This window comes from Euleptes europaea, chromosome 11 (assembly GCF_029931775.1).
Source record: "Euleptes europaea isolate rEulEur1 chromosome 11, rEulEur1.hap1, whole genome shotgun sequence".
Classification (NCBI taxonomy): domain Eukaryota; kingdom Metazoa; phylum Chordata; class Lepidosauria; order Squamata; family Sphaerodactylidae; genus Euleptes; species Euleptes europaea.
This window is the reverse complement of record NC_079322.1, coordinates 61,940,811-61,964,975: the sequence shown is the minus strand read 5'-3', so window position 1 is coordinate 61,964,975 and position 24,165 is coordinate 61,940,811. Positions and strand designations below refer to the sequence as shown.

The window sequence follows — 24,165 nt, the reverse complement described above, 5'->3', positions numbered from 1 at the left end:
TGTCACATTTAGATCTGTATAGCTGGTAGGCACCTTGTACATTTTGTGTAATCTGGACTGTGCTGAACCAGTAGCCTTTTAGACCAGGCTTATAAAAAGCCAAGAGCCCTGTGGCGCAGAGTGCTAAGCTGCAGTGCTGCAGTCCAAGCTCTGCTGACGACCTGAGTTCGATCCCAACTGAAGTTGGTTTCAGGTAGCCGGCTCAAGGTTGACTCAGCCTTCCATCCTTCTGAGGTCGGTAAAATGAGTACCCAGCTTGCTGGGGGTAAAGGGAAGATGACTGGGGGAAGGCACTGGCAAACCACCCCATAAATAAAAGTCTGCCTAGTAAACGTCGGGATGTGACGTCACCCCATGGGTCAGGAATGACCTGGTGCTTGCACAGGGGACCTTTACCTTTTATCAATAGCCACCTAGCTGGTAGCCTGGTAAACAGAAATTTCCGAGTGACCAAACAGATCATCCGTCCTTAGTTAAGATCCAGTTCAGTCATTTCTTTTTCTTTTCATTTCTCCTCCGCCCCAGAATGTTGCATCTGTAAAATGTTGATTTCTGGGTGTATAGTTTGGCAATTACACAATGCATTCATAGTAATTGTGAAACATTGTTGATAGCCTGTTCAGAAATGATTAAGTACGTCTTATTTAAAGATGAGGACCCTACTCTGTCCTCAAAAGTCTAAGCTTGGAAGTGTGTTGGCCCTGATAATTCTTCAGTATTTGTAATGGAAAATTGGGCTTTCCTTCCTGCTAACAGTTAGCTGCTGTTTTTCTTGGAAATAGAGATTTTTAAAAATGTGCTTGTAGGTGAATACCATCTTCCTTGAAAACCATGGCAAACCCACTTCAGATCATGAATTTTTATTAAGATGAGCACCAATATGAACAGCAGTATACATGTTACTCTACACAATGGTTTAATGCCAGCAAGGGAAATATGGCTCTTGATCTTTAAACTATTTTATGCTACTGTACTAGTTTTGTATTATATATTTCACTTTGAGAGTTTCTCTTGGAATTCTTGCTCAGCAGACGTGTAAGTGATGCTACCGATTTGCCACTAAAATTATGGAACATGTTTTATTTTTTTATAACTATGCAAGTAGAAGTTCTGCAAGAATTCACAAGGGGCATCCCATTCCCTGCCCCCACTTGACAGGTGTATATTAGCTGTAGTTGTCCTGATCCCCTGAATCTTACTCCACACATTATTTCTTCTCTTCCTTCTGAGACACTCCATAGACTTTCATCTTTCCCTGCTTCCCTTTCTCCTTCCCACCCAACAACCTACCTTTATCTGCTTTCCCTTCTTTTCTCACACCTACCTAACTCTATTTTTCTGTCTCCCCATCAACCTCTGCTTTCCTCTCCTCCATGTTTCACCTTTTTAAGTCTCCTTCCCCCATCCCACTTTGTTAGAAACCAAGGTTTGGAAGGCTTAGCATCTTGTTGCAGTTGCTTAGCAACCCCCAAATGTAGTCTCAGAAGATCTCAGTAGGCATTCATTGCTTAAAGCTACAAATGTTGTTTCTATTATTTTGGGTTTTTTAAACCCCACCCCTTGTATTTTTTTAATTTAGATTTCTTATTTTTCTGCACACTTGGGACATTATTTTGGTTTGTACGCTGCTACCTCCTTCTGTCCCTGGCCCTGCTATGTGGATTTTTTGATCCACACTCGAGGGTATGGTTCAGAATTAGGTATGATTAAATAAAAACTGCTGAAAACAGACATAATAGAAAATTTGCAAATGATCTGAATTGACATTCTATGACTGTGTAGAGCTCCACAGTGACATCTAGTGGGTTGGAAGGGAATTTGGACAATACTCTGTATTTGTATCCATCAATTCAGTTAATCTAGTTTAGAATATACATCTGAAGGCTGCCATTAATAAAACATAACAATATAATGTTAACCAGTTGTGCCCAGTGAATGGTATGACAGCTTCTCATACTGTAGAGTTGCTAAATTTTGATAATAATTAATTTTTTAGATAATAACATGGAAGATAGTTTTTCCTAGGTCAATAAAAAGGTAAAGGTGGTCCTATGTGCAAGCACTGGGTCATTACTGACCCATGGGGTGATGTCACATCACAATATTTACTAGGCAGAGTAAGTTTACAGGGTGGTTTGCCTTCCCAGTTGTCTACACTTTACCCCCAGGAAGCTGGGTACTCATTTTACCGACCTTGGAAGGATGGAAGCCACTGATAGTGAAAACAACTGTAAATTGGTATAGAAGAACCTGAAAGTTCAGGCAAACTAGTTAAGGTGCCTTGTTGTAAATGGAGGTAGATGTTATGGATAAACGTTACTCCCAGTTTATCTGATGCTCAACTCTGTTGGTTGGTGCATCATTATGCTCTTCTTCCTCACAGACTAATAGTGACTTCAATTACTTAAAAAGGCATAACGCTGATTGGGGTTGCATGATAAATGAACCTGAAAGACAACACAGTTGGTTTCTGAGCCTTTGAGGAGCACTAAATTTCCTCTGATCTAGGATGTTAGTCCAGTTTGAGCTCTTAACTCTTGTGACTCCTGAAAATGTGAGCTTGCAACCTTGAGACAAGGAATGATGCTTCCTTGAGTCTAATACCCCAGACTGTCTCTGTGTTTAACTTCTATCAGTTTTTCTGAGTCAATGATCTCTGCTGCAATAAATCTTACAGCAAAATTTGCATTATTCAAGTAGCACAGCAAAGATAATATATTCTGCACTAAGACAGGGAGGCTAGCTTTGTTTGAGGCTAATCTCTTTATTTCACTCATCTAAAATTTCAACCCACCACAGACCTACTTGAGCAATGCTTGCTGGAATTAGTGAATAAGCAGACTGCAAATTAGCCATTTAGTCACTAAGCTTCTTTCTGCTTTCTTTTTCCTATTAAGAGTGACAAAACAAAATGTCATGGTATTTTACAAGATACAGCTGTGAATTTAAAACCTATTTTTTCATGTAGCACAGATGTTTGGAAAAAGTAACCCTGCACACGTGTTCTCCCTCCTTCATGCTCTGTATCAGGAAAAGGGTATTCCATTGCTTCCCTATCCTCGCCTGAAATGAGTTCTTCATAATAGGCTCACTACAGTTGTGTTGTAGGACTGAGTGAGTCTTGGAGGCTTATATCTTTATTGGCTAGCTTACTTTATAAAGGACAAATTATTTTGGGATGACTCTTTTAAAATATAACCTTTCTATTTCTAATTTTTAAAACATTTTATTGCAAGGTGGGAAGGGGGGCTTGTGAAGAATAACTTGGGGGAGCAATTTGGAAAATCTAGGATTCTATAAGTCTCATGGGTTTGAGTAGGCTGATTTCTCACCCCTTCCTTCCCCCTTTAGCAGACACCTAGCTGCTCAACTGTTTGTCCTTTCTGGAGCCTATTTAGTCATCATCGGGTCATTTAAAGGGTTCCTTCCCACCCTCCCCCAATTAGTTTATAGATCCATATTTTTCTGCATCCCTGAGGATTCCCCTAAGGTAGTAGATACCTGGTCTGTAGGTTGCATAGTTTTGTGCCGTTCATCATCCACACCGTGGCCAGGCAGTATATAGAGAGCCAGCATGGTGTAGTGGTTAAGAGAGACTAGCATCTGGAAGCCCCAGATTTGAATCCCCCACTCGTGCCATGGAAGCTTGTTGGGTAATCATGGGCCAGTCACACTGTCTCAGCCTAACCTACCTCACAGGGTTATTATGAGGATAAAATGAAGGCAAGGAGAACGATGTAAACTGCTTTGGGTCCCCATTTGTGCAGAAAGGCAGGGTATAAATTAAGTAATAAATATTAGATGTGCCTTTTTTATTCCACTGAATGTTCCCAGCATTATACCAATTTAGTGTTTGTTATGCAGTCATAATATGTAATCATAAGTAACACACAATTTTTCTTTCTTAATACAGCCAACTACTCCACCAAGCCAAGGAAGGCCAGACTCACCAGTTTATGCTAACTTGCAAGAACTAAAAATATCTCAATCTGCACTCCCACCTATACCTACAACCCTTCCAATTCAAATCAATGGAGAGTGGGAAACCCACAAAGATGCTACGGGACGCTGTTACTATTACAACAAGGGAACACAAGAGAGAACCTGGAAACCGCCACGTTTGACTAGGGATCCAAGCATCAGTCGAGGAGACTCTCTGAATCAGATTGATCAAGAGGTAAGCTTAGTGTTGTGTGAATTATGGAATAAATTTAGTTGGATTAAAATGTGAAGCTCTTCAGATGGTCTTAATTTCCCTTCATTAGGGAAATGTCAGCTTTTTATTTCCATTCCCCCTGAATACAGGTTCCTGCTTTAAACAACCCAGGATTTGATATAAGGCCTCCCTTATTCTAAGGGGAGTTTTTCCTCTGACAGAAGCGATTCATTGGCTCCAAACCCAAAGAACTCTAGAGACTCTTTTTTTAAAAATATTTTTTTTATTATTTTTCCAAAATTATTAATCACATAGTTTAACAATGACATAAACAGTAAAAAGTAAAAACAAATAGGTAACATTCTTAAAAAAATTATATATAATAATTGTTGACTTCCCCTACACCTCCCTTCATCTTGTGATTAATTAGTAATCTCTTTTGCACAAAATTCTAATCCTAATACTATTGTTAATATTTATTGATCTCTTTGACATTTATATTTTTCAAGGAAATAATAATATCATATAAAGGAAAGAAAAAATAAAAAAAATAAAAGAAAGAAGAAGAGAAATAGTAAATCTCACTAATAATAAATGGATTAGTATAATAAAAAGCATTTGATTATTTCCATTAAAAATTAATTATTTTGTAAGACCTCCATTTCTCCCTAATACTCATTTAATACATATTGTTTTTCTAGTAAATTGATATCATATGGTTCTATTTCCATTATAACCAATCCTTTTAACCAGTTCCTTTTCAATCTTAGCCAGAAGAGACACTAGACTCTTTTAAGTTAGTCCCTTTATCCGAAATTTCCAGCATTTCTTTCTTTCCCACATTAGCAGTAATCGTCGAAGGGCATCCTTGGAGACTGGTGGTAAATTCTCTTCTGCAGATAGATAATTTCCATAGTAAATCCATGTTGCAATATCTTCCATCCCAAATTCAAAGAAAAAACAGCCCCAGTTTTTCTGCTCATTAAGCAGGTGTTGAAAAGTTCATCAAGCAGATTGAGGGGACAGAAGTCAAAATCACTCGCATTCAAATCCATTGTTGTCAAATGAGCTATTGCAGATTGTTTATTGTATCCCTCGTTTCCTTTGCAGGGTTCTTCTGTTCTTCATCTCTCTTGTCAGCTAGAGGGCCCTCTAGTATCTCCTCTGATCTCATTGTGATAATTTGGGTTTTTATGTCTTGAAGATCATCTAAAATGATGTCCAGTTTTTGATTAATAAATTGAAATGAAGTGCTCATCAAAGCAGAGAGTTGTTCCATCTTTGTAATCAGATGTTCCATGGTTACTAATTCTGAAAATTTCTATTAAAACTCAGTTAATAAGATCCAGGCAAATTCCAGTGTAGTAAATAACAAGGAGGTGCTGTAGGAATCAAAGTCATAGACCTTCCGTCCTCTTTGTGGTCAGGAGCTTGGGAAATATTTGCCAGTTACACACTAATACCACACTTCCGATTCCAAGTTCTCTGACTCTCTCGTGATGATAAATTGTTTCCGGGAAGGATGTGGCAGGAAGGCTTGTTTAGTTAGAAAGACTAGTATTCGGAGTGTGTGTGTGTGTGTGTGGGGGGGGTTCCAATCCTCCCTCCCCTTTATACGTAGTAATTCCTGATTGGCAACTGAAGCGTCTTTCAAAAATCTTAGTTGTTATGTCTTCCCACTGATCAAATTGATAAGATCCCTGCCGGTTATCAGATCTTTTCTTGTTTTTAAAGAGTCATTTAAACATTGAGTGGGGAGATACGGATTCGACTGATGTATTTAGCAGTCTCCTGGGACTTCCAAATCCAGTTAAAACAAAGGAGTTTTAAACTTACTCAGATTTTAGGAGAGTAGGTATTCTTGCTTCTGTATAGTTGCTAGATGGTAATAGATAGGGGAGAGCAAAGCCTAAATTTCAAAGAGACGTCTGCGGCGATTTATTGCTCCTCAAGCTTGGCGGGACTACTACTGAGTCTCCGAAGTCGTAAAACTCAGAGTTCAGGAGTCAAACCGCTCTTCATCAGCTGCAGGAGATTTCCTGATACCCGTTCCACTATTTAGGAATCGGGAGGGGCGCGTTAACACCCCTATTTGAGACGTTTCTTGGTTCCCCCTCCGGGAGCCCCTGGGGAGACGAATGCTTTGCTCAGCTGCCCTAGCAGAAGTCCAGAACTCTAGAGACTCTTGACCCTAATAGATGGGCAAATCCCACCTTAGCTTATAATGGTCCTGTGTGACTTAGATGTAAGTAATAAGGTCAAGGCAAGACAAAGTTACTGGGTAATTAACACAATTTTTATCACATCTCCATTGAAACCAGGATGATTTAGAACTATCAGTGATAAATGTGTATCTTTTTGTTCTCCGCCAGATACTCCAAAAGGAGTGGGTTGGATCCTGTAAAATGGTTCTGCTTATGTTGGCGTTTTCCTCTAACGAGGAGCCTTGCACTGGCACAAGAGGGTTTTCCACTGGTGCAAGGAGAGAATATAAACAACGTATACAAATAAATATGCCACTGCGAGTGGAAAAGGTTTGTAGAACCCAACCCGATAAATCTAGCTCCTAGAACCACAAAAACTCAAAGCAACTATTTTGACTGATGCATCTTAGTTTGGAGGAGAGAGAGCAGATGGCCGCCATGCTAATGAAACAGGCCTGTCTGGGTCCAGCCCCTAGTATGTGTGATGTTATCAGGGGTAGCAAGTGTATGGGGTACAGCGGGAGAAAATGTTAGTGAGAAAAGAAATGCTGTTTAAGAAAGGAGAAAAAAATGTCATAGGGTCATTTGTTGCCAGGGGCCCTACTAATGCTTTTATTTTGTTATATTCGAGAGGATTCACCATTCTCTTTTCTTCCCCTTCACTTTTTTTCTCCTCTTGACTTTGATGTCTTTGCTGCTCTTACTTTTCTTTTGCTTTGGTTTACTGGCATGTCATTTGGTAAGCTTAAAAATGAGGTTTATTGTTTTTGTTAAGCGAATTTCTGCAGGATCAAACTGAGAATTAAGAGATACTAAGTACAATGGTATGGGATGTTAAAAAAAAGTCTTTGTGTTTATCTCCAGCTCCCTAAAACTGGGAATAGAATTGAATATACCTGATTAGTGATAGCTGTGTTTTTTAATCCCAAAAATGGCTTATGAGAAGAATTTCAGCACTGAGGAGGCAGTTATAAAATTCTTGTAACTTTAGCTTGGCTGGGTTGCTTATCCTATTTACATTGTGTCCTCAGCAGTAGTCCCGATTGGCCTTAACCCTGAAACTGGAGAGGCATAATCTTCTCCTGTTGTGGCTGGATAAGGTGTTATTTCTTAGGTCATTCTGGGCCTCTGCTCGGGAAACCATGGCAGATCAGGAGTTTCATCCTTGACACAGAGGCCTCCAGTGAAGCAGCCTGAACCTGCCCTTTGGCGACTGTTCCATGGTTGCTTGAGCCCTCTTACTAGGCTTAGTGACGTTTTCAGCACAACTTCCCTTAAGAGGGAGGGGCTATGGCTCAGTGGTAGAGCATCTGCTTGGCATGCAGAAGGTCCCAGGTTCAATCCCAGGCATCTCCAGTTAAAGGGACTAGGCAACTAGGTGTTGCAAAAGACCTCTATCTGAGACCCTGGAGAGTTGCTGCTGCTCTGAGTAGACAATACTGACTTTGATGGACCAAGGGTCTGATTCAGTATAAGGCAGCTTTCATGTGTTCATGTGTGCTGCTAGCTGCACTCTGGAGCCAAAGTATAGTGTGGGACTGTCCCTGGAAAGGAGGAGCTGCTGCAGCTGGTAGTTGACATGGCAGGTGGGCGGATTGTGGGCAGTGTGGGATTCTCTCATGGCAGTCTAGGTGATCAGGTTTGTTTACTTTGTGGACAGGGAGAGTTGAGTGTGTTCTTGCAAACACTGCTAAGCGGTTGTAGTAGAACATGGTTTCAGAAAGTCTTAGGACTGGGAAGTCGGTTAGCTCTGTTTTGAATTAAGATATCTGTTTCGCCCACATTATTCCAAACACTAACGTAGTGGGTACTCACTTGGCAGCTCATGGAGCTTCACGTTCACAGTTACCAATTAAGAGCCATATGCAACCTGGGAGGTAAAGCAGCCTTGGTGAAAAAATGAGAGAAAATTTGTTTGTTTTTTTACAGCCTGCCTTTCTCACTGAGACTCAAGGAAGATTGCAAAGTGTAAAACAATGCACTTCCGTAGCACGAGACATCTAATGAGCAATATAATAGGACTAGGATTACAAGAACTAGAAACTATGCAAAGAAGTATCAAATATCAGTGCAAAAGATGGTTTGGTGGTGGGCATATTTCTGTAAGGTGGTCATGATCATTCTAAGTTTGTAGCTGCTATTCATTTCTGATATTTTATATCACTTTCAAAATTTGGGAGTATAACATCCTCACAGTTTGAGCAGCAGTGTAAAAAGGGCAAAAAATTTATTTTTAATAGTGTTATGTGCATGCAAGCATTAGTTTGAAGATTGACTGTAAAAATGAGGACATTGGGTTTCTTAGAATCCATAAAAGGCCATATTGTATTCATGCACGGGTCAAGACCCATGACAATCAGCTGTTGTCGAGGTGGAGCTGCATGTAATGACAAATTGGTTCCCAAAACTACATTGTCTGAGGAAAGGAGGTGTTGGACTGAGAATTTCTAGTAAGGGAATAGGTGGGGGCGTGCAGCACTTAGCCTCTCACACAGCCACTAATTCTCTCCTGCAGATGTCCCCTCCTGGCCACTTTTGCTTCTGCTATGCTGGCTCCTAATTTCAGAGTGAAGAAAAGATTTTTAAAAGGCCAAGGCAGGGGAGGTTGGGAGCATAAACAAGTGAAGAGTTAAGTCATGTACTACATGCTCGGTCTGCGCTTAACATTTGAAAACAGTGCTAGTTGCATATGTTCACTCTGCAAATGCTTTCTTCACACGTGCTGCATGTATTTTCGTAGGAGATTATGGCACAGTTTTGTCAAGATAAGTCCACTGGTTTCAGCAGGATGTAATTGCACTGCCTGTTGAAGCTTGGTTAAGAAAATTCCATCTAAACTGCCACATGCGCCCAAGGGCATAGGAATCTCATCTAGTCCAATAATCAGCAGAAATCGGGCCAGGGGGCGGGAGAATCTAAAGTCATCTGCTGTCTCCAGTAAATTTCTCCTGTATGAGTTTGTTTTTTGTTTAAAGGATTATTCCCTAGAGTGAATCTTTCAGAATTTGAACTCATATCAACTCTCAATACTTCTCTGTGTGTTTGACCATTTGTAGACTCTGTCATCTCAAGAAAACTGCCACAGTTCTTGTAGCAGCCAGTCAGATAGTCAGTATGGCTCTCCTCCCAAAGGGTGGTCAGAAGAATTGGATGAACATGGCCAAATGCTATATACCAGTGACTATACTAATGAAAAGGTACACACTTTTCTTCATCGCATTTTTCTGAGTTGTTAGTTGATAGAAACTTAGTTGCTAAGAATTCAAATAGGTGTGGTTTCGTTGCATTAGTGATAGAAAAGTGTTTATTAGAGCCAGCTTCCTCTTCTATGTTCCACAGTTACGCTTGTTTCTAGCTGCTTTTCTTTAACGAAACTGTTCCTAGAGATGCTAGATATAGAAAGGTATCACACCGCGTTTGTTTCCTGTTGCTCTGGTGGGGGGGCGTATTTGATTATATCTATCATTTCCGATTTAATAATCTGATATGAGAAATTGCGTACCCCCCCATGTGAAGTAGCAAATTTCAAGTTTTGTGTTAAAACAGCACCTCCTATTGTGTTAAAACAGCACTGTTGTTCATTTAGCTGTTCTAAAAACGGTGTTCATGCATTGCTAGAACAAAACATATCCGTGTGTCCTTTTGATGTAGGTGCCTTTTTAAAATTTAGTATGTGACCTGGAGCAGTCTTGGGTCCTTTATGTATGGTCCCTTTACCCTCCTTTATTCCCTGTTTCAGCCAGGATCAAATTTTTCAGTATGCACGTTACCTCATTCCTTGTCGTCTCAACCCTGTTTCAGTGCAAAATGAACCCGGCTTTTCTGATTCCTCTTCTGGCCTGAATTAAACAGTTCATCCTGGCTCATTCTGGAGTCACAAAACGTGCATACTCTGCTCTCAGGTTGAGCTTCGCCCCTCCCTTTTCCAAACCCCTCTTCAAGGCAGCATCCAGATAGCCAAACGGGGAGCACAGAAGATTGGCTTCTCTCACAGCCAATCATGAAGCAGTGTGTAAGGAAGTGGGTATTTAAGTGCTTCCTGCTACCTTGGAGCTCTTTCTGAGCAAAAGAAAGGCTTTTAAAAAACGAGGCTTGGATTTCTCTCCCCCCTTCTTTCAGATTGCTCCGGTTTTTGTTTTTTGTTCTTAAAATGCTTTTTAATGCGGCAGTTGGGTTTGGGGGGAAGGAAATCTTCTCTCACGAGGTAAGCCAATTACAGAGCAGCATTTAAAGAGGTGGGACTTGATTTGAACTTGGGAGACTGCTTTTCTGTATTCATGCCTCCCTTAGCACACAGTTTCATCCCTGATCATTCCAGCCAATGCATACAGTTTCACCCAACTTGGGTTACTTTGATCCTGGCTGAAACGGGGAATAAAGGAGGTTAAAGCGACCATGCATAAATAACCTCACTTAAGACGTCAGAGATTTCTGTGGAATGGCATTTGAGTTGCCTCAAATGTAAATGGTTGCATTGGCATGGTAAGGGTTTCCTCCAGGCAACCAGGAAAAGACCTGATCGTTCAGTTGCCCTGTAATTCTGAGAGCAGAACTGAAGTCTGCATGCTGGATGGACGATCTGTCTGTCAGGAAGGGAGAAATTCATTGCACCCAAAATGGAGTGCTGTATTTTTCCTCCATGGTGGGGCAAAACAGAAAGAAAAGTAGGTTCTAGCTCTGCTGTGCTTGCTGCACTGATCAAATGCAGCAGATCTCACTCCAGCTTTTCTTTCGTTCTCTGGTGTCCCCCAGCAAAAGGGAGAGGGACAGAAAGTGAATTTGGGAAGCATTCCACCAGTAAACAAGAGGGGGAAGGGAATAAGCAAGTGGAACAGAGCTAGTTTTTTTCCGTTCTCTCTCTTTCTTTTTGTTAGGAAGAGACAGAAAATGAGGATCCATCTCCCGAGCTCCACAGCCCTCCCCGGGGCATATTCAGTAGGGTGGCAAGTAGCAGAATGGGTCTCTAAGGCAGCACTATTCTACCAAGGGGCTGTGGAATTTATCCAACTGGCACAGATTCCCAAGTTACTAGACCATAATGAGAAGTTACTTACTTTTACCCATCTGAAATAAGATACTTTCACTGCTTGCCACCATTAGAAGCAGGTATAATTCTTTAGCCTTCTTGCCAAACAAAAAACTCTGTTTTAGCCATTCAGGTTCAGGTGGGAGTTCCGCCTCCTTCTCTTTGTATCTTGGTGAATGTGTATCTAGTTTGGACATGTGGGGGGGGGGGCTCATGATAAAACACCAATTTCATAAAAGGAAAAATTAACCTTGCATGTAATTGAATGTAATTAACTGCAGAAAGCCAGCGGGGGGAAGCACTGTGAGCAAAACGTCTGCTGCACCAAAGGGCATATAAAAATGAATGAAACTCTTTCTCTAGGTCCAAGCTTTATTTCTTGATGACAAATTGAGAGAGAGGCAGAATAAAGTTTAAGATGGCTAGATTTCAGTTTCCATCTTTTGGTGCTGGTTTCTAAGTTACCTCGCAAAGCCGCCTTTTCTTCAGCTAGGTTTCATACCTTCAATTAATCCCCAACCAGATGAAAAACCAACCTTTCCAACCTCCCCAACAGCCCATGCCAAGGAAGCCCTCATACAGTTTCTGCCATTCCATGCCACTTCTGCCTTATGTCCTCATTATAAGAAGAAAAGTTAAATCATTTCTCTATCAAAGAAATCCCCCTTTTAACATGCCGCACTTACTTTCTGGTAAAACATTCTGGGCTCTTGGGTCCAGAACATTTTTAGGAGGGTTAGAGTTCCCAGAAGAAAAATCATCAGCAGCACAGTGGCTGACAGGAATATGGCCACAGATAATACTGCTCTTGGATATTGCAAAGCAAATGGCTTTCCTCTACCAGCTGAGAAATGAAATTGAACTTGAAAAGAAAATTGAATTTAGAATGAATTTTCATTTTACACGGTCGCTGGAAAGATCTTGACTGTGGGACATTTAGTTGGTATCTTCCATGTTTGGAACTGTTTCTTCTCCTCAAGTCTTGTTATGAGGATGAGGCATTGATTGTGCTGATATTTAAGGTTGTAAAGCATGTTTTGCTAACAATTCCATATTTTAGCTCTGTTGATCTGGGAAGGAGAAACACTGTACTTCTGTTGGTGGTGGTGGGGAATTCTGGCTTTGCTCCCAGCCATAGCAAACAAACTGCTCTTCCAGAAGCAACTCCATGATAGATTCAGGTTTTCTTTCAATGGGCTTAGACTGGAGTAACTTTCCTTAGGAATGCACTGTGACAGAGGCTTTTTGTTTGACCCATACTTCTGGCCTGCACCCTCACTCTGATTCTCTGACCTGAGCAAAGGTCCAGAGCCTGTTAAAAGCTTTGAAAGAATTGCCATCACCCTGGATGAATGTGTTTCCAGGGGGACCTTATGAATTTGCCCCAATGTTATCTTGATTTAATTCAGTTAACATGACAACACGTGGCATGATGGGCTGAGTATGGAAAGCTTCCGAAGACATTGTATTGTATTTTAAAAAGCGATTTACTATAAAAAACAGTTAACATGGCATTAAACTGTAAAAACAAAAAAACAAAAAACAGAGATAAAGGAATAGAACCTTTGACTAAGGGCATCAATAGGCGCCTGACTGGTTCCAGGCCTTAAATCAAATAGGCAGGAAACTTAAGACACAATCCATTTTCAAAATGCAGTCAGGCACATGGCTTGGCTCCAGACAAAGATTCAAAGATATATGGGAAGGTCAAAGAATGCTTAGCTGGTTCCCATCTTGAGACTGAAAAGCTAGAGACAGTAGAACAAACCAGAGTATGCTTATTAAGCCACAAATGCAAGGGATTTAAATGTTAGGATGGCACAAAGTATTCAGGTGGGTTTTTGAACTGCTGTAAATGTACGACCTTGACGGGCAAAAGACATAGACTTTCTCTGCCTTGGCATATGGGAGACAGTGTGTGCACACATTCTTCAAAAGAAAGGTTTCCACAACTGGGAGGTGAAGATGTCTTGCTAATTGTGACAGACATACCCTGCACTGCAGATTATAATAGCTTTCGTTGCATCAGCAAGATTTTGAATAGAACCAAGGTGTAACCATGGACATTTCTGGCTGTGTTCATCTTTGGTGGACTGTGAAAGTTAGAAATATTTCCATTTTTGATTCTCTTACTTGGCAACTATTCCAGTTTTTTAATAATAGTTATTCTATTAACTTTTGTTTCTGCAGTGGATAAAACATGTTGACGAACAAGGTCGATCATATTATTACAATGCAGATGGATCACGATCAGAATGGGCCCTGCCAAAAGTAAGTAGTTAAAAAAAAATGTTTCTGGCTCATGATCAAGAGATGGGTATTGCTGTAGTTTGTGCAAACGCATGCCTTCTGGGATTCATCATTTTAAAAAATGTGTGACAATTCTCAATCTTGGTGAAGAAAGCTGTTTCTTTTTCTCTCAATATGTAGTCCAGTTCATCCTGAAGGCCTGCGGAACCTTGAATAGATTGAAAGTAAGATGTACTTTATCAAAGGACCATTCATTTTGCACTTGTTTTAAAACAAATGTAACAATATTTTATGTTTTTTCCAAAGAATGAGGTCTTAGGTTGTGAACCATCATGGCAGGTACTATGTGTAGTCATCTGGGGACATAAGACCAATGAAGTGGCTACTGGTGCATCACATTTTCAGTTCATTAAAGACTGCAGATGGGTTTGAAGTTTAATAAAGCAGCATGTTTCTCACATGGGCACAACCTGGAGTTTTTGTAGTTTGCTCAGTTGAGTGGTATGGATTGTTCACAGAACTTAATAAGAAACCAGTAGACATTTCTATTAGGTTTGATAGATGTTGAAGCAGATTGTCATTTACCCTGACCTAGATGGAATTGGCCATATCCTTTATTTCATCAGTCTTTGAAAGCACCTGCCAGCTTATCTGTTCCACTGAATAGCCTAAAAGTCCTGAATGCAGTTAAGGTCATATTAGATTTAACAGAGATCTCAGAAGCCAATCTGAATTGGGGTCTCAAGAGATTGTAATTAGCTCTAAAAGATGCCAGGAAGATCTCTGTGTCTTATCTGTTGAGCCTCAATCATAAGTCAAAACTGTCTGTCATTCTTGTTTTCCTTAGAGAACTACAGTGCCAAAACCAATATAGAACTTTGAAGAGAGATGTGGCTCTGTAAAAGCTACTGTGTAGATTTCTTTTTTAGAGGGTAGCCATGTTGGTCTGCAGTAGAACAGCTAGCTTTGAATCCAGTGGCATCTTAGACACCAGCAAGATTTTTGAGGGTGTAAGCTTTCAAGAGTCAAAGCTCCCTTCGTCAGATTCTGCTATTTGTGTAGATTGCGTGTGCCTCCCTTTGTCAGATTCTGCAATTTGTGTAGATTCTGCAATTTGCAATATGATTGTGGTCATGCAGAGCCTAGACTGCTAGATTGCTAAGAAGTCCTGAGAAATAGATGTGGTAGACATGTTCAGAAACTTGACATCAGTCTTCAAGGGGTGGTATAATATTTGTACAGTTCTGCATGGTCTAACTCTAAAATCTGGAATCCAAGTTCCCTGCAGTGGAACTTTCAAAAGCGGTTTAAAGGATGTAGGTCTTCTGTTCAAAGAAGAATATCCAAAATCCTCCTAGCCATGCCAAGCCTTTTGTATGTGCCTGAACTACAACAGCCCCATTAAACAACAATCTTGTGGCAATTGTAATTCTGGCAGGATGTCACTGATAGGAAACAAATAGACTTGAACTGTTTATTTCATTGTGGCGAAGTAAAATAGGCAGTACAATTTTTAAAAAATAGTTATGCATTCCTTTATAAAACTGCTGTTACATTGCGTATTAAAGAAGTTGAGAATATTATCCATTTCAAGCTACTTTTCTACCAAATTAAATACTAAGCAAAAGAATAATAATTTGTCATCCCAGACAGCAAACAGAAGAGGGTGTATAAACACCAGCAAACGGAAGAGAGTATAAACAAAGTTTCACTTAAAATATAGCGATCAGGTATTCAGGAATTTGCTAGAACTATCTTTTGATTTGCTTTCCATGCCTCTGTACACCTACAGGTGGTTTAGTTAAGAAATTGGAGATAAACCTCAGGATCTGTATTCCCTTTTCTCACAGTTAACAGCAAATTAACAACAGAATAGGGAATGCTCGTGGAAGAAATTTAGGAGATGAGTTGATCTGAGGAATATTGACTGGCAAAGCTCTTCTGCAACAACTTTGCTCAAGTCAGCCAGGGCTTCTGCAGATACCAACCTGCAAATGAGCAAAATCAAAAACTGCCCATATGCGTGCTTTCTCCGTTGTAGTTCCCACCTTATGGAAGGGCCTTCCTGAGGAGGTCAGGAAAGCTCCCACTTTCCTGGCCTTCCGCAAACTATGCAAAACTGAACTATTCGAGAGGGCTTTTCTGTGCAGGTAATAGGGCTGCACTGCGCAAAATGGTTTTAGAAATTTGCTTGAATAAATGGCTAAGGACTGTGGTCTATACTGCTGTGTTTGGCTTATTGTAAGTAGGATCCTATTTTGTAATTTCTGTACCGCTTAAAGTGTCATGTGAATACTTGTGCTATGCTTCAGTTCTTTCTGGTGGTTCCAGACTTCTAAAATCCTAATGCATTGGTTATTGACTGTCCCGTTTTTTGTGATTGTACTGGGTGTAATCTGCCTTGAGTCCCGATGAAAAAGGCAGACTGTTAATAATGTAAATAAATAAATACTCATGAGACAGGTGCAAGAGTCCAGTAGCACCTTAAAGACTAACAAAAATATTTTCTGGCAGGGCATGAGCTTTCGTGTGGCTCACGAAACTTTGTCTGAGACAAAGAAGGAATGAGGGAAACAAGTCTTATCATGTTCAACATATAGGTCAAAATCCCTGAAGACAATTTAAGCATCTGCTATCAGAATTAATTTCTAATGTTTTTTTTAACAGTTATAAATGCGTGTAAGATGTTTGAATTCAGTATGCACAGTAGCTTGCAGGGCCAGACTGAAAATGATTTTTTAGGCAGCCTGATGCTCTTCGACCCTTTCACTACAACCCAAACACAATTTTAAGAGATGTGCTTGAACTTCTGCTGTGCTTGCTATGTAATCAGGTGTACAATATGATCCAGTATGAATGACAGCACAGTTTTAAAGCTAGTTTTAGCGTGAAAACGCTAAAGTTACAGGAATTTTTGGTCATAAGCTAAATACTTCAGCAAAATCTGTTTGTTTTTTTAAAAGAAAAAGGTAAAACTACTGCCTTGCAAAATGGCTTAATTGCTTTAGCTATTTTGTTACATTTTTATTTAGCCCTTCAAGGAGCCAAGAGATACATACCTGGAGTGTGCAGGTGATCTCCCATCCAGGGCTAATCTGGAACTACATAGCTTCAAAGATGGAAGTTGGTGATGAGCAAGCTTCTCCAGCTCTTCTCAGAACTGAGCTTGGACAAACCAAGTTTGTTTAGGAACAAATTGGTAATGAAAGGCGCACAGATATTTAAAAACTGGAAGAAAGATATTTTAAGTTTTCTCTGGGGTAAAGAAAGACATAGGATAGCATATAATAATTTAGTGGAATTGAAAGAAACAGGAGGGTTGGGATTACCAGATTTGAGAATGTACTATCAAGCAGCTTGCTTCACCTGGTTAAAAAACTGGATTCTATTAGAGAATCCGAAATTATTGGAATTAGAGGGATTTAATTTACAATTTGGGTGGCATGCATATTTATGGTATGAAAAGGAGAAAGTAAATAAAGATTTTACTTCCCATATTATTAGGAAAAGTTTATTGCAAACATGGAATAAATGTAAAGCTTTCCTGGAAAATAAAACTCCCGGCTGGATTAATCCCATAGAAGCCTATATGAGAAGGGGTGTACATCTAAATTTGGATAGCAATATATATAGAGAATTGATAGAATATAGAGATGGGATATGGATGCTGAAAACTAGAGAAGAGCTTCAAATTAAAGATTGGTTTATGTATTATAAATTAAGAGATATATTCAACAAAGATAACAAGATGGGTTTTAATCAAACTAAATCTAAATTTGAGATTATATTAACTAAGGGAAATAAAGGATTGATAGGACGGTTTATAAACTAATGATAGAAATGAATCTAGAACAGGAAAGGATTAAACCAGTGATGGTGAAATGGATGAGGGAACTAGGTTATAATATAGATTTGGAAATATGGGAAAATTTGTGCAAGAAGGAATTTAAATTTACTATTACTAACGAAATAAGAGAAAATTTATATAAAATGTTTTATAGATGGTATATAACCCCAGTATTATTAAGTAAAATGAAAAAAGAGGAGGAGGGTCTTTGTTGGAAGTGCAGAACAGAGATAGGTACATTTATGCATGATTGGTGGTTTTGCAAAAAACTCAAGAGATTTTGGCGGTTAGTTCTAAAGGAAACTAACAATTTGATTAAGTCAAAAATAAAAAAAGATCCTGCCTTTTGCCTATTGGGTATTCCCGATATGAATATAGATCATGCTGATAGAGTCATATGCCAATATAGTTTTGCTGCGGCCAGGATTATAATTGCTAAGAAATGGAAGCAAATAAATCTTCAATCAAAGAGTGGAGAGAAAAGCTTTGGATGTATATGCGGATGGCCAAAATTACAGATTCTTTACATGGTAAAGATATGGATGAATTTAAACAAATATGGTCAAAGGCCACCGCATATTGGGATAAATTGGCAAAAACGGATTTTAAAGGTATAGTTAATGAATTATAGATTTATGTGTTTTTTAAACAATGATTAAAATAATAGGCCTTTATATACTGTCATAACACCTTTCCGGAAGTCCAAAGGTGGAGGGCACAGAGGTGGGTGGTAGAGGTCTGGGCACTATATTCTTTTTAAAAAGATAGTAAACAATGTATTAGTAATAGATGTAACAGTGCTCTGTATATGTTTTTGTATGTTTTATGTTTTATTTTGTATTGAATTATGATTTTATTTCTTTGTTTAATTTTTTTGTTTGTTTTTGTGTTTAATTATAAAAGCAATAAAAAATTATTTTAAAAAAGGAATAAATTGGTAAGAAGTTCATATCACTGTGAGCTTGATCCAGAGTGTTTGGGGGGGGGGAGAGAGGAGGAAGAGGAGGAAGAAGGGCAACAAGAAATTGATCATCTGAGCCAGAGATCACTTTGTGATCTTTCAGAGCTACTGAAAGTCAAAAGAGTTGCACACTTCAGAAGTGTCTAGTTTTGATTTTGTCCAGGATACTGACTATGAGCTTTAGTGGTAGGGGGAGTTGATTGCGTTGTGTTGGCTTTTACCTGATCAAGATATTTTCCGAAAGTTGTCAAAGAAAATCAAAGATGATGGACGACTGCCGTGATGAGCACATGAATGTCTGCCCTCCGGGGGTGGAACAGCACTTCACAAAATCTGTGTTAGAAACAAGGATCAAGATGTAGGACAGATAATTGGTTTGCCTGAAACTTAGGCAATCCAAGTTGCTGGCTACAGTTTTCAGTTCGATGTGTTTGAACATTTGGTGACTGCAAAATTGCATTGATTTGATCTTGTACGTGGAGCAGGGAATAAATCTAGTCTCAAGCAATAGGAGATGTATAGGTTTCTAGATATAATCTGTTTCCCCTTATGCTGACCTCAGGCAGTCTAATGTCATGGTTTTTGTAGCAGGGTGCGAAGAGGAAAAAAATTCAGGGCTTGCACATCTGTACCGCTGTCTAAAAGTGTTGTATTGATTTTTGGTTTGAAAGTAGCTTCAAAAGAGGGCAAACTTAAACCGAGAAATAGGAAAGTGTATTTTGAGTGCAACTGCGCTGTCCCTTTTCAAACATAGTAATTCTTCTTTAAAGTAGAGAAACAGTTCAAGGACATTTGTCTGAGGAAATGAGGTTTATAGCGTTTTGTTAGTCGTGTGTAGTCGTGTGGGGTCATGGTGATGAGTTATGTCGGCAGATAGCCTGCTGTATCTGGGCTGAAATGCCTCAGAACTGAATGGGAAGTAGTTAAGGCTATAAAGTCAACAGCTACTTTTCCCCGCTCCACAGCTGCAGTTGTCGTCTTACCTTTTGAAGCCTCAGGAGGGCTGCTCTAGAAGGAGCTCTCCTACTCCTGCAGAATCCTAGTCCAAACCGTTTGAATTGTAAAGTTTCTGCTGTGGTCTCTATGAATGTAAATTGCTCAGACGAAGGGTAATGAGATCTGTTGAGACACCACCGCTGCTTCCTCTTTGGGGACATTCACAGCAGACTGGGTGAATCGCTTGTGTGAACTCTGCATGGGCAGGAGGCAAGCTTCTCTGTGTACCATAGGCTCATGTTCGGTCTACCTTCTGCAGCCGTTCACAGCAGAGGGAGAGGATTAACTGTGGATCTAATTGCCACTGGGGGAAAAAACAGAGGGAAATTCACATTCCACATACTGCAGACAGGTGAGTCATCTGTGCAATGACAAAAATTATGAGAGCTGTAAATGCACATTTTCTACCCATGCCAGTCAACACTTTGGACTTCCCCTGATAAAAGCCACAAAATTAGAAAATGAGAACAGGACCTCCCCGCCTTTCTCATTTGTCTTCCTTGCAAACTCCACAACAGCGCACAGCTCCCTGGCAGAAATTACAGTTGTTAATTTTGATTACAAGTATCCCCTGGGGAATTGCCACTCTGTAACACACCTATGCATATATTTCCCACGTGTTGCTGGTTCACTCCCAAACTCTGCTTAATCATACCTTTTTGGGCATGAATAACAATGCAACTAGAGCTGCATGGGTTGAATTGATTCACAGAATGCCACCGCCTGACTCCGCATGATTTGGAATACACATGAATGGCATGGTATGTCCTTGTTCCATAGGTTCATTTATTACTGGCTAGCAAAATAACAGAAGGAATTAGATACCATAAGAGTTGGGTAGCTGTATTGCTCTTGGTCTGTAGGTCCCGTCAGTTTGTACCAGAGAAAATGTAGTTGCAGTGCTTTACGTATATTGGCTCTGTAATTCTTGTTCTAGCCTGGGAAGGTAAACTAGCATTATTCTCTTGTTACTGGGTGGAGGCTGAGACTGAGCGGCTTGCTCACTACTACTTAGTGAATTCCTGGCTGAGCTAAGACATAAATTGCGCTCACTTGCTGTAGATACATATGGTGATGATACATAACTGGGATTTCATTACCCTAAATATTTTCCTCAATTGTTTAAAAAATATCATTAAAAAATCATTCTAGTCTGGGCCTATGTTGTCAGTAACCACTTCGACAAGTGATGGTGCGTGTTTTGGAGAAATAGTGCCGTTATACCATTCTGTTTCTTCTAACAGTGCACCTTTTCAAGTTTAAGACTGCATGTCTTGGCAAAATATCTTTTTATGTTACTTTTTCTGTTCTGCATATTCAGTGGTCATTTTAGAGTATTTCACCAGTTTGTTTGCTATTAAGACAGCATAGATTTTTAAACAAAATCTCTAGCTGCTCAATTTTACTTCTGTTCTAAGGTTAATACCCAGTCTAATCAGTACTGTAGGGATGGCTCGGAATGAAAGGATATGCAGCTTTGCACAGAATGATAAAGTGAGGTTTGTTTAGTCCAAAAAGACATTTGTGTTTAGTTGTCTGGAAAACTGATTCTTACTGTAGTGATATGCATGGGCATAAATAATAGATCTTGTCTGAAGTCATGCTGGTGGGGGAGAATCAAATCAAAGGGAACTAAAGAGTTGAAAACAATAACAGAGTTAAATTGGATTAATGTACTAGTTTCGGTAATGTGAGAGCTAGCATGGTGTAGTGGTTAAGAGCGGTGGTTTAGAGCAGTGAAGTCTGATTTGGGGAACTGGGTTTGATTCCCCGCTCCTACACATGAAGCCAGCTGGGCGACCTTGGGCTAGTCACACTCTCTCTGCCTCACCTACCTCACAGGGTGTCTGTTATGGGGAGGTGAAGGGAAGGTGATTGTAAGCCGACTTGAGTCTCCCTTAAGTGGTAGAGAAAGTCGGCTTATAAAAAACCAACTCTTCTTCTTCTAAGCTAAGTTTTTGTTTTGCTTGAGAAAGACTACTATAAATGTAAAAGAAACTTTGGTTCTTGTAGGTTATCCGGGCTGTGTAACCGTGGTCTTGGAATTTTCTTTCCTGACGTTTCGCCAGCAACTGTGGCAGGCATCTTCAGAGTAGTAACACTGAAGGACAGGGTCTCTATCAGTGTTACTACTCTGAAGATGCCTGCCACAGTTGCTGGCGAAACGTCAGGAAAGAAAATTCCAAGACCACGGTTACACAGCCCGGATAACCTACAAGAACCAATGAACTCTGACCGTGAAAGCCTTCGACAGTAAAAGAAACTGATGATGATTCTCCTCTAGTTTAAGTAAAGAAACGTTTTCAGCAGGAAATACATATATAATCCTGTAATGCTAACTAACAGTTCCTGCCTGTCTTGCATTCAGTGTGCACTGAATTAATAAAATTAATCTAAAAACTCAGAATTCAAAATGCTGTCTATATGGTGAAGATTTGGCGATAGATGAAGCATGATTTCCGCTGTTTGTTACATGTACAGAGGTTTCGGATCTGATTAGCCCTGAAAATATATCATGAGCATGTGTATAGAATTCAAAGGGGTGGTGGGGGGACACACAGGATCTTACCTCCTGCTGCCCACTACTGAAACTCATTCTCCGTAAAATTGGCACAGAGCCCATGTGCAAAAATCATTGTCTGCCACTGGCAATCCTGTAAAAGCAGTATGCCCATATAGTTTGCATGCACAATACGCTGCGCTGACCTAAGGCCGAATGCATATAGGCATAGGAAAGGGCAGCAGGTGTGATGGTGCTCCCCCATGGGTATTCCATGCAAAGGGCTCATGCTGTATGTGCAGGGGTGTGTGACTCCGTGTCTTTGTACTGTGTAGCTGAGGGTAAATTAACGTCCTTCACAGTTTATTTCAGCTGTTACACATTAACAATCCATTTCTAAAGGTGGAGAAACTTCAGAATGTAGCAGTGGTGTGCAACAACGTTCCTAATTGTGACAGACATTGCCTGGAATATGTAGTGTAAGAACAATATGTGGGGCCACTGTTTGCCTCCATGACTAGTTTGGGTTGGGGGTGGTCTGATTGTCTGATTCAGCAGTCCAGTTACTCAGTTTCACCTGTGATGTTGTCTTGCAACTAATTTAATTAATGAGTCACTCCTTGTTACTACCGGCTTGTTAAGCCGCCACATTGTATCCTTTGTGAGGTTATGAACTGCTGTTACATCCTCTCCCTCCCCCCCCCCCCCGGCATTTTTCTCTAAATTGATTAAGTGAGGTGGGGTTCCACCAGCTTACAAATTTCTTGACAAAGATGTGAAAAATCAAGGGTGGGCACAGACTTGAGTAGGGGTATTGGGGGGTGGAAAATTGTCCCTTGGGGCCTGCCTCTATTCCTTTATCTTCCTGTCCCTGCTACACACCATACCTTGCCACTGTTGTGGATCTTGATTGCCTTTGCCCCACACTGTAAATGTCACCGTGACACATTCTCATGCTAGTTAGTAATTTGGGAAATCCTAATGTAAGTGGGGCCCCAGCTCGTGTTGTGAAAAAGAACTGTAACTTACCCTGGTCAGGCATCAGCTATGGAGCCTGTAAACAAAACTCCAGGACCCTGCAAAAATTTGTGTCCGCTTACTTGGAGAAAATACTAAGGGGGGGGGGGAATGCAGGTTTTCGCCTTACACTTGCATGTACAGCGTGAAAGTAGCTATGTATGGATTGTGTGCATGTCACAAAGCTTTCCTTTGCAATACTGCCTTGATTTATTTACAGTGTGTGGCTTTCCCTTCTTTTTTAGTATAATGCTTCTCCGCAACAGCAAAGGGAGATCATTAAAAGCAGGAGCCTAGACCGGCGGCTACAGGAACCAATTGTGTTAACCAAGTGGAGGCACAGTTCCATTATGTTAGATACCAATGACAAGGTAGGAACGTCTTAAATAACATATTAGAATTTGTTCACGTATGTTAAAAATATAAAGAAACTGTTGCCAAATAGTTATTTGCTGATCCCAATATGCTGTTTAATCTGCATTCTATTTCCCACAAAATCAGTTACCCCATTCTGCATTTCCATCTTTGATGAAATTAGTTATTTTGTTTGTTATATACACTAACATATTCACTTCAGAGTGACAAGAATGCACTTCACTATGATGAGCTGTATTTGCTTGCATTCAGTTAGCACAAGCTCTTCATTCTTATGGAAGAAAATTAAATAGCTGCAGCTGGGAACACAACTGGGACTGATATTGGTAGTCTTCGAGATATGGATTGGGGGCTCTTCATCAGTGATTTCCTTGGTGGCAGCTATTTTACTTTCACAGAATGAGCATTTCCTATGACTACTATAGGAGAGTGCAGGTTTTTTCCCTTTAAGCCTTTATATGCCTGTTTTTCATCTACAAAAGATCCACAAGGCAGCTTATGAAAGATCAGTGGTGTATAAAAACCTGCTTAGAAGAGCAAGATTGAAAGCTAACACAGTATTAGGCTTAATGAAAAGTGGGAATTAAATCCACCTATCCCTCTGAATCCTCCAGAGTTCTATGAAAGATAATTTACTTGACCTGTCTTGAAAATTAAGACCAGATGAACTTCCCTAGGGGAGGGAAATTGGGCGCCATTAATTAGAAGACCTGGTCTTTCAGAGTTGCCCACTGTTCCTTCAGTGGTAGTGGTATGTGGATCCAAACCCTTGAAGATGACTTGAACAGTTGGACAGGCCTTTATGAGAGTAGATATTCCCTGAGAGATTCTGG

General features: G+C 40.1%; 1 protein-coding gene across 3 annotated transcripts in view; it reads left to right on the top strand.

The window, feature by feature from the left end:
• ARHGAP12 (Rho GTPase activating protein 12) overlaps positions 1-24,165 on the top strand; it is a 76,338-nt gene that overhangs the window by 28,545 nt on the left and 23,628 nt on the right. For 2 of the 3 annotated variants that reach the window (XM_056857975.1, XM_056857974.1), the window contains exons 2-5: positions 3,914-4,177; positions 9,417-9,557; positions 13,577-13,657; positions 23,203-23,328. In XM_056857975.1, the coding sequence (XP_056713953.1) occupies positions 3,914-4,177; positions 9,417-9,557; positions 13,577-13,657; positions 23,203-23,328 (612 nt within the window). The remainder of the gene's footprint in view (positions 1-3,913; positions 4,178-9,416; positions 9,558-13,576; positions 13,658-23,202; positions 23,329-24,165) is intronic. The other variant, XM_056857976.1, reaches the window with a different exon arrangement.